At 40.9% G+C, this 12,600-nt stretch overlaps 1 protein-coding gene across 2 annotated transcripts in view; it reads right to left on the reverse strand.

Annotated features, from left to right (window-relative positions):
- TP53BP2 (tumor protein p53 binding protein 2) overlaps nucleotides 1-12,600 on the reverse strand; it is a 66,134-nt gene that overhangs the window by 18,441 nt on the left and 35,093 nt on the right. Inside the window, exons 3-9 of one of the 2 annotated variants that reach the window (XM_082426164.1) lie at nucleotides 12,281-12,394; nucleotides 8,632-8,714; nucleotides 5,018-5,119; nucleotides 2,884-3,058; nucleotides 1,921-2,102; nucleotides 1,400-1,564; nucleotides 789-1,017 (exon numbers count right to left, since the gene is read on the reverse strand). In XM_082426164.1, coding sequence (XP_082282290.1) covers nucleotides 789-1,017; nucleotides 1,400-1,564; nucleotides 1,921-2,102; nucleotides 2,884-3,058; nucleotides 5,018-5,119; nucleotides 8,632-8,714; nucleotides 12,281-12,394 — 1,050 coding nt within the window. The remainder of the gene's footprint in view (nucleotides 1-788; nucleotides 1,018-1,399; nucleotides 1,565-1,920; nucleotides 2,103-2,883; nucleotides 3,059-5,017; nucleotides 5,120-8,631; nucleotides 8,715-12,280; nucleotides 12,395-12,600) is intronic. The other variant, XM_082426165.1, reaches the window with a different exon arrangement.

Below are 12,600 nucleotides of genomic sequence, written 5' to 3' on the forward strand. Positions count from 1 at the left end.
AAGAGACGATTCTATTTTTTTTTTCTCCAGGGGTCAGTTTAATAAGCTCATTAAAGGATGTTTTTTGCCCTGCTTTTCCTACAACTCTGCCTTCATTTTTTCCTCCTATTATAAAAGTCTGGCTTGCACCTGCCCCCTGCCCCCGGCCAAGTATCTGAGGACTACACACAGAATGCAAAGACCACTAACACAAGGAGCCTCTGTTACTTTCACTTTTATCTCCCAATATGTTTACCTTTATTCTAAAAATTATCATCAGGCAAATTCTCACACAAAAACATATACGAATAGCAAACACCAATCATCAACAGAATGGACCCACTGTCTCGCAGTCTGTGGAGACGACACCACTGACATATCTGGAGTTTTTATACCGCAAGGAAAGTTCTCAGTTATTAACATCAGATCGAAATTTCCTTATTAACGAGAAGGAATTCAAAACAATTTCCAGGTTTTCAAAAACCTGATGTTTTATTTCATTTCCTGAACAGAACCCTATTATTACTTAGGGTTAAGAAAATTATCATTTCTTAACCCCAAAGAACACAAGGAGATTCTTAGAATTGCCACATGAACAAGGGATAGGAAGACATCCTTTTAAACTCAAACTTGGAGAAAAAAAAAAAATCTAGATTAAAAAAAAAAAAAAAAAGACTTGCTGTGAAGCACAAATAAAAGAAAGGTATACAAAAACAAACAAATAAATAAATAACTCAAACTTGGGGGAAAATCATAGTGAGCACGGGAGCAGCTAAGCCCTGGAAGGACTTGGAAATGCCTGGTTTTACCTTTCAGTTGTGAAGCGGCCCCAGATCTCATGTTGGGCAGTGTCTGGACTTTCATGGACCCCTCGGAAGCCTGCGTGGCCCCAGGCCCATCGGGCAGGGCTGGCTTCACCAGAAGCTCAGGCCTCGAGGGGATCCGGGGCATAGTCGACGACTGGATATAGGGACCGACCGCAGCCACTCGACTCGGCCCCGACGCCCCCGGCTGGGGCAGGTGTCCATCAGACGAAACCTTAGGAGAAAGCACAGAGCCTTTAGTATTGCAAGTCAGGCTGGATCTGACTCAGAAAAGCCCGTGACGTGTTCATAATTGTGTTAAAAACCGGCATTTTCAGGATCTAGCCACCAAATCTACAAGAGATGTCCCCAGACAGAAACACCCCATGGTGAACTCTCACCCACACTTTATTACAAGAATTAGAAAAAAGAGCAGAGCTATGTAGGTGATAATATTAGAAGTATAAGAACAGTGGATTCTCTTTCAAGAAGTCACAGGTCCCGTCCCTTTCCGGAGGACGCACCGAGCAATGATTCTGAAGATGCTGCTCCAAGTACTGACCTCACTGGGATGGTCATCGTCCCCTCCTCCCGACCCCTGCCAACAGCGCACTTACTGGAAGGTTCTCTTTCTGCTGCAGGGCCGCCTTCTTCTTCCACAGCCGGTCCCTGAGCTCATTAACACGCTTGTCCATGACCGCCACTTCTGAATTGCGCTTATTCAAGCACTCCCTCTGTTGTTGCAGCTTGGCATTCTGCTCCTGGTTCAGTTTGTTTCTTAACTGAATAAAATTAAGGGAAAAAAAGGTAGCCAAGGAGTAGGAAGAAAAATTTCTCAAACAGATAATCACACGGTTCGCTATTATACAATTTCTAAAAATGTAAGGTCCCTCCACACTTCCCAACTCATGGTTTAAAATTAAGTGTTGGACCACCAGCTGTGGTCATAAGGAACACCTCAGATTTCCTGTTTGAGGTATATAAAGTTTATTCTGGATTCTGTGGGGTTAAGGTCTTCCTCCCTCTCCCCGCTTTAAGGAAAAGAGGCTGAAATCCAGGACTTCCTGCCGCTTATGTGGACAACGCTGTCATCCTAGAGAGAATGTGCCACTGAATGTCACAGGCGGCCACAGTTTACCTGCAGCTCCTTGTAGAGCCGATCAAGCTCTGCCACCGCGGACTGGTTGTCATGGTGACCATCAATCCTGCCGTTCTTGAGCATCTCTAGCTGTCTTGTAAGTTCCTCTACTTTTGACACAGCCAGAACGAGCTCCCTCTGCTTTTGCTGGAACAAACTATTCATCTGTTCAATTTCCTCCACTAAAGTAAGAATGAGAAAAGCAACGGTAGTTGAAAAGAAAAATGAGAACGGACTGCTTCCCGGGCAACCAGGATGTACCATAAACTTCCTCATAAAAAGTAGACAAAATTTTCAGAAATGTCCTAGAATCAACCTATTCCTTTATAAGCACTTCTAAATCAAACAGACATCTGTAAATCAAATCACTACAATTTTAATTAAAATGGTATTGTATTAGATGGAGCCATTATATGCATAAAAATCCTTACCTTCATCAAATTTTCAGTCAAAAAACAGAGAGAAGAAAGAGGACTTCAATGCAGGGGACCTGGGTTCAATCCTTGGTCAGGGAACTAGATCCCACATGCATGCCGCAACTAAGAGTTCGCATGCCACAACTAAGGAGCCCTGGAGTCACAACTAAGGAGCCTGCCTGCTGCAACTATGACCTGGTGCAACCAAATAAATAAATAAATAAATGGGGGGGGTGGAAACTACTACTACTACTACTACTACTACGTTTTCCAAAGGGAACTTGGAAACCTCGTCTAAAACATTCAACAGCTGAATTCAATTCAGGGGGAACCAGCAGCATCAAAACTGCAGTGAATTATACTTTTCCCAAAAAATCCTTTTAAGTTGATCTACATACAGAGTCTCATCTTATTCTTCTTCCTTACTGCAAATTTATATAAACTTCCTACACCAACGTGTTTTCTTATACCAATGCATTTTCTTACACCCAAACAGTTTAACACTGTAGCGTTTAGCACTGAGGTAAACCAAATGGGAGCAACTCACCAAGTTTCCCGTTGCTTAGCCTCTTCTGTTCCACGTGGCCTTTAAGTGCTCTCACTTTTTTCAGCTTAGCTTCCTGATTCTCAGCTATTTCTTTGAGCCTCTTAAGCTTTTCCTGTTCAGCAGCTTGTTGCTGTTGACGCTGATCTTGCTGTTTCAAAAACTTTAAGCGCTGTTCCTGAAGATATAAGCCATCATCAGGCATGTCCTTTTAAACAGCAGACCACTAACCCACAATTAATCTAACCACGCCCTGAGGTGCCCAGGCAGAGGTACACCGGTGGCATTGCTCTGGTCTCACCATCTGTCCTACACGCTGCTATGAGAACCACCTGGGGAGTTTGTGAAAAACAGACTCTCCCGGGCCCAAGCCTAGAATCTACCTCTTAGGGGGTAAGATCCAGGAATCAGTGTTTTTATCCAAGTGGTCCTTGTGCAGCAAGCAAGCAGTGATCCTTGAACTAGTTTTCATGAGCTGCGGCTATAATTTTAAGAAGGAGCTCATGTAGAGGGGGGAGGCAGTAAAAGAAAGCTGTTAAATGATACACTTCGAAGTCCAATTTGGGTTCAAACCCAAGCTCTGCCACTTATTAGCTGTGAGACTTTGGGCAAATTACATAATCTCACCAAATCCACAAGTCTGTGTCTTCACCTATAAAATGAGATCATCACTAGTGCTCCTAGGGCTACAGTGAGGATTAAATGCAATGTGAAATGGAAATCTCTGTTTACAGTATCGTACATAGTTAGTACACACTCAATACACTTAGAAAAGAGCTAAAGAACTACTTAGTGCCTTTAGAAAACTGCAATAATGCAACTTACAATTTTATTTCTATTATATTAAAATTTTTAACTGAGTAATAGAGCCACACAATTTATAATCAAGGGTAAACTTCACAGATTAATATGCCTAAAGCATACAAATAACACAGAAATAGTTTCAAAATAAGACCCTGAGGGTAGAGATTTATTCTGTTAACAATCAACCTTTTTCTTTGAATTCATGTCCTTGCAACTCAAGGAATGCTGCGTCAGCATCACATGGGACCTTGTTAGAAATGCAAAATGTCAGACTCCAACCCACACCTACTGAATCAAAATATGCATTTTTAACAAGATCCCTAGGTGATTCATATTCATATTAAAGTTTGAGAAGCAATGATATACATGATTTTGAAAAAAGCTGGTGTCTGGCATCAAAAGTAGAAAGGATGCGCCGAAACCCTAGGAAGTATTACAGGGAAGGCCACCGTGCATGTTGAGAACCACCTTAAAGAATTCCTGGCCATCCCTTCAAAGCCCTGCTGGGGACCTTGCTACTCAAACCCTCAAGTTGTTCACCCCAAGTGAACTTACAGTCCCTCAAAGACTGGTCGGTGGCAGAGACTGGGTATTTAGACCAGGGGCTGGCAGACCTGCAGGCGACATCCAGCTTGCTATCCGGGTTGTAAGTAAAGTTTTCTAGGCACACTGCCACACCCATTCGTTTACCTATTGTCTATGGCTGCCTTCCTGCTACAACTGCAGAGCTGAGACAGCACAGCCTGCAAAGCCTAAAATATCTCAGCTCTTTACAGACAAAGTCTGACAACATCTGGTTTAGACCAGAAGCCCGTGGCTGGCAGGAGCAGCAGCAGGGAGACTGGTTTTGATAGAAATGGAGAGGCTTCCCATGTCTTCTCTGTCCAAGGGCAGGATGAGAATTAGGTGGTGGGTGAAGAATGTCCCCAGATAAAGGCAAGCAGCCTGTTACCAGGGCCAAGCAGCAGCTGGGGACAGGTTAGCGAGAGCAGCAAGCTCCTCTTGCTGTAGTAATGATTCAGGACAAGGTTAGCCCAGAGTAGTGCCTACAAGCAAAGCTGAGAGGTTCTTTCCGCTGTTCCTGTTTTACTGATACTCAACATAGCACGGTTAACTCTGATCAGAATGGTGGTCAGGAAGATTTGGAACAACTGGATGATTTAAGATTTCTACACAATGCTGTAGTGAAGAGAAGAAAGCAGATACCTTTCGGGTTGATGGTATCAGCACGTATGTATGAGGTAACTGGTTTACTAGTGAGGATGGAACGTAAACGGCTTTACACACACATTAACAGGAGCGGCCTGTTAGGTGTTTGAAAACACGGTATTACCTTAGTGGCCAGCATTTGTTGCTGGGCCTCAATCTGTTGTTGCTGGCGAGATGCCATTTCCTGAAGTTCAGCAAGTGTCAGGTCCATCCTAGGACTATTAACCTACCAAAATAAAAATGCAAACAATCCAACTTAGTACAAAATGATCACAGAGATTCCTCCCTCAAAGGCCTATTTATAAGCGTCACCTGAGCCAATCATGACAAAATTATTTAGCCATTTTTCTTCCATAATATTAAAGAAACCATTAACTTTTATATTAATACCCCACATTGACTTATTAAGATATAAAACATACTAACATACAGACCAACACTCTTCTAAGTTGTAAATTTAAATTAACTAGTTTCAATAGTCAGTGACACAGATGGAACAATTTGGAATTACCTCGTTCTATAGTTAAATTAGGAAGGCAGTGTTTCACCATATTACACATGATATTGGGACACTGGCAGCAAACCTAGAATACAGTCATCAAAACACCCTTTAAAACTATGACACTAGAATTTTAAAAATTCAAGAAACATTGGGTCATCAGGGACAAAGCAAGATGTCTACTCTCTAAACATCCATTGGACATGGTCCTAAGAGGTTTAACCAGTGCCACAGAACAAAAAAGTAGAAATAAACTGCATCCAGATTGAAAAGGAAAAAGTTTCTTTTCTGTCTTTACACAAAGACAACACAATCATCTATGAAGAAAATCCTATGGAATCTACAAAAAAGCTACCAGAACTAATAATTTATTTAGCAAGAATGCAGGATAAAACATCAATATGCCAAAATCAATTATATTTCTACGTATTAGCAACAACCAGAAACTGGAAAAAAAAAATTTTTTTAATACCATTAACAATAGCATAAAAAACATGAAGCACTTAGGAATAAATTTAACAGAAGATGTGCCAGACCTGCATACTGAAAACTTCAAAACATGGCTGAGAGAGAGAAGACTTAAATAAATGGCGAGGTGGTGCTCATGAACCGAAAAGCTCAATATTTTCAAGACGGCAATTCTTCCCAAACTGATCTACAGAGTCAACAGAATCCCAACCAAAATGCCAGCAGGGTTTTTTTGTATAAATTGACAACCAAATTCTAAAATTCCATATGGAAGTGCAAAGGACATACAATAGCCAAAACTTTGAAAAGAATGAAGTTGAAAACATACACTACCTGACTTCAAGACTTACCATGTTTCAGTAACCAATACAGTGTGTTACTGACATCATGATAGATAAACAGATCAATTGTACAGGATAGAGAGTACAAAAATAGACCCACACGTACATGGGGTAATTGATTTTAGAAAAAAAGGCAATTGAGTGGAGAAAGTTTAGTGTTTTCAACAAATACTGCTTGTACAACTGCTATCCATATACGAAAAACAAAATGAACTTTAACTCTCACACCATATGCAAATGTTACCGCAAAATGGATCATAAACTTAGATGTAAAATCTAAAACTACAAAACTTCTAAACTGATCAATTATACTGTATTAAAATTAAGAACAAGTCACAGACTGGGAAAAATATTTGCAAATCATCTATCTAATAAAAAACTTGGATCCAGAATATATAAAGAAGCCTAAACTCAGTAATAAGAAAGTAAACAACCCAATAAAGAAAAAATTAAGCAAAAGAGGTGAACAAATACTTCACCAAAGACAATACACAAATGGCAAATAAGCACATGATAGATGCCCAACATCATCAGACATTAGAGAAATACAAATTAAAACCACAATGTAATACCACTACGCACCTATTAGACAGCCAAAATGAAAAAGACTGACCATACCAAATGTTGGCAAGGATGTGGAAAAACTAGAACTCTCTGGTGGGGAATGTAAAATAAAACAATCACTTTGGAAAACACTCTGGCAGCTTTTTTTTTTTTTTTAATTTTTTATTTATTTATTTATGGCTGTGTTGGGTCTTTGTTTCTGTGCGAGGGCTTTCTATAGTTGGGGCAAGCGGGGGCCACTCTTCATCGCGGTGCGCGGGCCTCTCACTATCGTGGCCTCTCTTGTTGCGGAGCACAGGCTCCAGACGCGCAGGCTCAGTAATTGTGGCTCACGGGCCTAGTTGCTCCGCGGCATGTGGGATCTTCCCAGACCAGGGCTCGAACCCGTGTCCCCTGCATTGGCAGGCGGATTCTCAACCACTGCGCCACCAGGGAAGCCCTGGCAGCTTTTTAAAAGTTAACATACAACACACCATTGTAAAGCAATTATACTCCAATAAATATGTTAAAAAAAAAAAAAAAAAGTTAACATACATCTACCAAATGACCCAACCATTCCACTCCTAAGTATTCACTCAAGAGAAATAAAAGTATATGTCCATACAAAGATGTGTACCCAAATATTCATTGTAGCTTGATATGGAGTAACTGGAAACAACCCAAATGTCCATCAACAGATGAATGGATAAGGAGTGGTGCAACCAGACAATGAAGTATCTCTCAGCAATAAAAAGAAATCACTACTGATACACACAGCAAAATGGATGAATCTCAAAATAATTATCCTGAGTAAATTCAGACAAAAAGAGTACAGACTGGATGGCTCCATTTATCCTAGATTCTAGAAAATATAACTAATTTGTAGTGACAGAAAGGAGACTTGCTAGCAGTTCCCTGAGGATGGGGAGGGAGGCAAGAAGGAAAGGATTACAAAAGGACATAAGGAAACTTTGGGGGTGGGGGGTGATGGATATGTTCATTATCTTGATTATGGTAATGGCTTCACAGGTGTACACATATGTCAAAACTTATCAAATTGTATACCTGAAATATGTGCAGTTTATTATATGACAATTATACTTCTATCAAGATGTTTTTTAAAAACCCAGTGATGGGACTTCCCTGGCAGTCCAGTGGTTAAGACTCTGCGTTTCCAGTGCAGGGGGCATGGGTTCGATCCTTGGTCGGGGAACTACGATCCCGCATGCTGCGTTACCGAAAAAATAAATAAAAAATAAAAAACCCAGTGATAGGGAAAGATACATTGTGTCAAGATGCACTGAAATCCTGTTAATGGTTGAGACCATTTTTGTTATCGTCATATCAACCTTTCTTCACTGTAAGATAAATATGAGATCAGAGAAGAGAAACAGGAAGAATTTGGGGGGAAAAACAAAGAATTTGGGGAAAGGCAGAGTAGAAGCAAATGTAGGTTGGAGAGAGGTAATTTAGCTAATCCTTCACATTATTAAAAATTCTAAGCTCTGAAAAGAAAATGCCTACAAGGAATCCCAAAGATACCTGCTAAAATTCATACGCAGTAGCAAGAGCATTAATATATCATTAATCACTAAAAACGATGACGGCAACAAATAAAATCACCAAAAAAACAGACACTTCCTCCAACCTGCTCAACATCTGTTTTGTTCTGAATTTATGGTATATTCAGCATTTGAATTCTTTTGACAGCCACGTGGAGATCATTAAAATTAATCGTTTTGAAGAAATAAATTTAAAATAAGCCTTTTAAAGAGGGCCATCCTTAATAACCCACTGAAAAAAGAAGTAACAGTGAATGAGATTTAAAGGTTAAAAAAGCAGTATCACTGTGGTCCATACACGGCATGGGTAACAATGATCACTTACGCCATTCTCCTTTCTTCGATGTTCACCCGGAACTTTTACACCATTTCTTTTTAAACTTGGATCCTGAGACCTTGGTCCGCTCACTAAGCACAAAATTCAGAAAGCAGGCATTAACACTAGAGTTGACAGATATTTTAAGTCCCAGTTCATTTCTCAGTTCTGTTGTTAATGCTCTCTGATATTTTAAGTTGAAAATACATTTAAAATGCTTTCTAGTAGCAATGAAGTTATTAAGGTCTCGTAATTCAGCCTGTTCTGGAAAACCTTACTTGGAACTGTGAATAAATAGTCAGCACTAGAAAATGTCACATGCTAACCATTCCCATGCGTCAGATACCACAGGAGGCAAAGTTAAGAAAATAAATGTACTTCTGATTACGGGTCATTCACACCGTTTGCTTAAGTGGCTCCTCCCAGTTCTCTATTTAGTTACTCAGCAGTGAAATTGGGAATAGTTTCATTGAAAGAAATAAAAGTGAAAATTAAATCAACCCATCCTTGTACTCGTTAGAGAGTTTGTACCTTACACGGGAAGGAAGCAACTGAAAACAGAACAAGTGGCATTTCGAACATTTGGTCATTTTGCGGTAATTCCGAAGTATTATCAAGTACTTGCCCATTTATTTAAGTAAAAAAATTTCCATTTTCTTAGCTTGGGAAAGTACTAATTGGAAAACACTGTGCGTTCTGCTTTTTTGGCTAAAAAGAATTTTTCAAGCCCAAATATATGGGTCTCTCAGTACCACTTAAAGCATCATGAAGGGAAAACAGTCTTAAACTGATAAATTATAAGAAACAATATCAAAGAGAATTTTTAAATATGTGAAATTAAGCTTAGACCTGTACTTCCCAAAAGTTAGAAAATTTATTAAATTATCTCCCAAGAGGTTTTAGATTAAAATTTCTTTTGAATCAAATCTCTATTGTACCTGCGGAAGCTTAGCACAAATTTCCAGTAAATAAATATGTCTATCCTCAGGGCCACGTACCACGCTTATATCTAACTCCAATGAGTTAGCTTTACTTTTAAATACTGTTCAATTCTCTGACGAAATAGCTCAGGTAACCTGTGACAATATTTCTATAGAAGAAAAAAAAAATCTATCATTTAGGAATAACTGCTTTCTTTGCTGCCTCAAAGAGCACTCTGCCAGTTTCTCCTTGGCATATTCAGTTACATAATCAGAGTAAAAAGCAAGAGCTTTCAAATTAATGTCATATACATTCTGGGTCACAGGTCCTAGTTAAACTGGAAAAAGATTACAGTAACAGTCTCCTAATCTGTAATCTAGAAGTCTACACCACAAAGGCTCACACTGAACAGCAATCCTGTTTTATCCCAGTTTAGACACTATGTGGCACTGGTGTTTTGCGACAATGTGAAAACAGCGTCTTTATCTTTAGATTATATTTCTCACATTACAGACACACTGAAACTGCGTACTGCACTACTGAGAGGCTGTTTAATAATTTACCCGGTACGATAGAGAAAGATATTTGAACTAGCAGATGAACGGGGAAAATTCATCTAATTTACTAAAAGAAGATGTATGCAGTAATGTAAATAAAGAACAAAATAAAAATAAGATGCAGATGCCAACTTAAAACCACAAAAAAGAAGGCTGCTTTAGGGAAAAAAAAAAAAAAATGCATGCTTATTTAAAATAAAATTACAGACACCAGAGACATTGAAAGGCTTGTGAGCCAGCCGGGCTGAGGTGACTCAGGTTCCACTCCTGGCTCTGCCTCTAGGGACGTGGCCTCTGACAAGTCATTTAACCCCTGAGTATCAGCCTTTCTCATCTGTATAGTAAGAGGCCAGACTAAGTCAATTCTGGGGTCCCCCACGGTCTGAATGTCTAATTGCTGGGTACCATGTGGACATTTGTACTAAAGGAATAAAACTGAGATTCTGTGACATCTAATAATTAGCCTCTGTTACCGACAGTCTTACTCCCAAGAATTATATATACTGAAGTCACAAACCTCCCATTTTAAAAGTTCCAACATTTTTAGAAATAGCCAGTAATCCTGCTCCAACCAGCGGCTTCCCACTGAGAACAAAGCGTCCCCACAGATCTCAGACCTAAAACTGCCTGTTCTCCCACGTCCTATGAGACCTCCAGGGTCACAGGGATGGCTGTGTCCCGATGTCTAGGGCTGCTTTCAGCCCACTATTTCTCCACCTTCACGTATTACCTTCTGCCCTCTCCTCATTGTCATCTATAAACTCTGGTCACAACCCTCAGTCACCGCAGATGTGACCACCTGACACCCTGTTCTCCCCACTCCAAGTCCTGCCTTCATTCTGGATGACCTCACCATCCAAAAGCTCACCTCTCAGATCCATGGCTTCCTGCCTCCTCTCTAATTCAGGATCATTTCATGGCCTGGTGCAGGACCACGTCACCTGGAAGTGCTCTACCCCTGAAATCTTAAATTCAGACTTTCTACTTTTTGACCATAATTTCCTCTCACTGCACCTGTGCATGAATCTGAGACTTGCAGTTTCTTAGCACTGGTCTGCTCTTGCCCTGCAGCCCCTCTGCCTTCACTTCGTCCCCACCCAGCTTAGACGCCATCTCACCAACATCCTCTTCTTCCCTGTCCCACTGACTCCACTGAACTGGTCTGGCCAAACCCCAACCTTGGGTCAATCCAACCATCTCCTCTTACAACCTTCTGGGCTGCAAAGCATCACTGGGGAAAAACCACCCATGGTCTCCTGGTCTCTAGTCTCAACTGGCCTCCAGGGGACCCTGGTCCCCTAGCAGCACTCTCTCCTGTTCTCCACCATGGCTCCAACCATCACTTTCAGATGGCTGTGCCTCCTATCTCAGAGAAAACAAATGTTCTCAGATGAGAAGCCCCTCCCACTGCTCCCACAGGGAGCACATATTTACCTGCCTCTGCAAAGTTTCCCTTCTACCCAGTTAAAATGGAAGAGAGAATAAAGACGGAGACTTAGAGAACGGACTTGAGGACACGGCGGGGGGGCAGGGAAGGGGAAGCTGGGACGAAACGAGAGTGGCATGGACATACACACACTACCAAATGTAAAATAGACAGCTAGTGGGAAGGAGCCGCATAGCACAGGGAGATCAGCTCGGTGCTTTGTGACCACCTAGAGGGGTGGGATAGGGAGGGTGGGGGGGAGATGCAACAAGGAGGAGATATGGGGGTATATGTATATGTATAGCTGATTCACTTTGTTATAAAGCAGAAACTAACACACCATTGCAGAGCAGTTATACTCCAATAAAGATGTTAAAAAAAAAATTTTTTTAATAAATAAATAAATAAATAATGGAAGGGATACCCTTCCCCCCCACCTCCCACTGGCTGACTTGCCCATCGAGCATTCCCTCCTTCTTGTATTTCAGCCCACTGCTCTACTGACTCTTTCCTTCCCGCCCACATTAAAAACTGTCGTCAAACTTTTCCCATCTTCCAAGAAAACAGAACAAACAGAACCACACCCCTTTCTCCCCACCCCCCAGTCAAGGCTTAGAAGAGCCGTCTATCTTCGCTGTTCCCACTTCCTTACCTCTCACTTACCCCCCAAATTACCTGGCTCCTGATCACGTGCTACACCCGAGCATGAAATAAAACTTCAGATCTTTGTTATGACTGATAGGATGCTACCTACCAACGTCCCTGCCAGGGGGGCGTTCATGGCGAAGGAAGAACCGAACTTCACTCCTCTGACTTCCAAACCGTTGCAGGACATCAAACATTCGTTCACTATCGGCAACTGGACGTTCTAAAAGAAACGAATAAATGAGGTATAAATCATGTTATATGCAGGTAAAAAGAAAGACGAACATATCATTTACCGTCCTTCATGCAAATTATGCATTATGAATGCAGAAGTTACTTAGCATCTTACATCTTTTTTTTTTTTTTTTAAAGAACCCTTAGAAAATGAAGCATCACCAACTTTCCACCCATATAATCAGGGTCAAACGT

The sequence above is a fragment of the Balaenoptera physalus genome, assembly GCF_965194825.1.
Source record: "Balaenoptera physalus genome assembly, chromosome: 1".
NCBI lineage: Eukaryota > Metazoa > Chordata > Mammalia > Artiodactyla > Balaenopteridae > Balaenoptera > Balaenoptera physalus.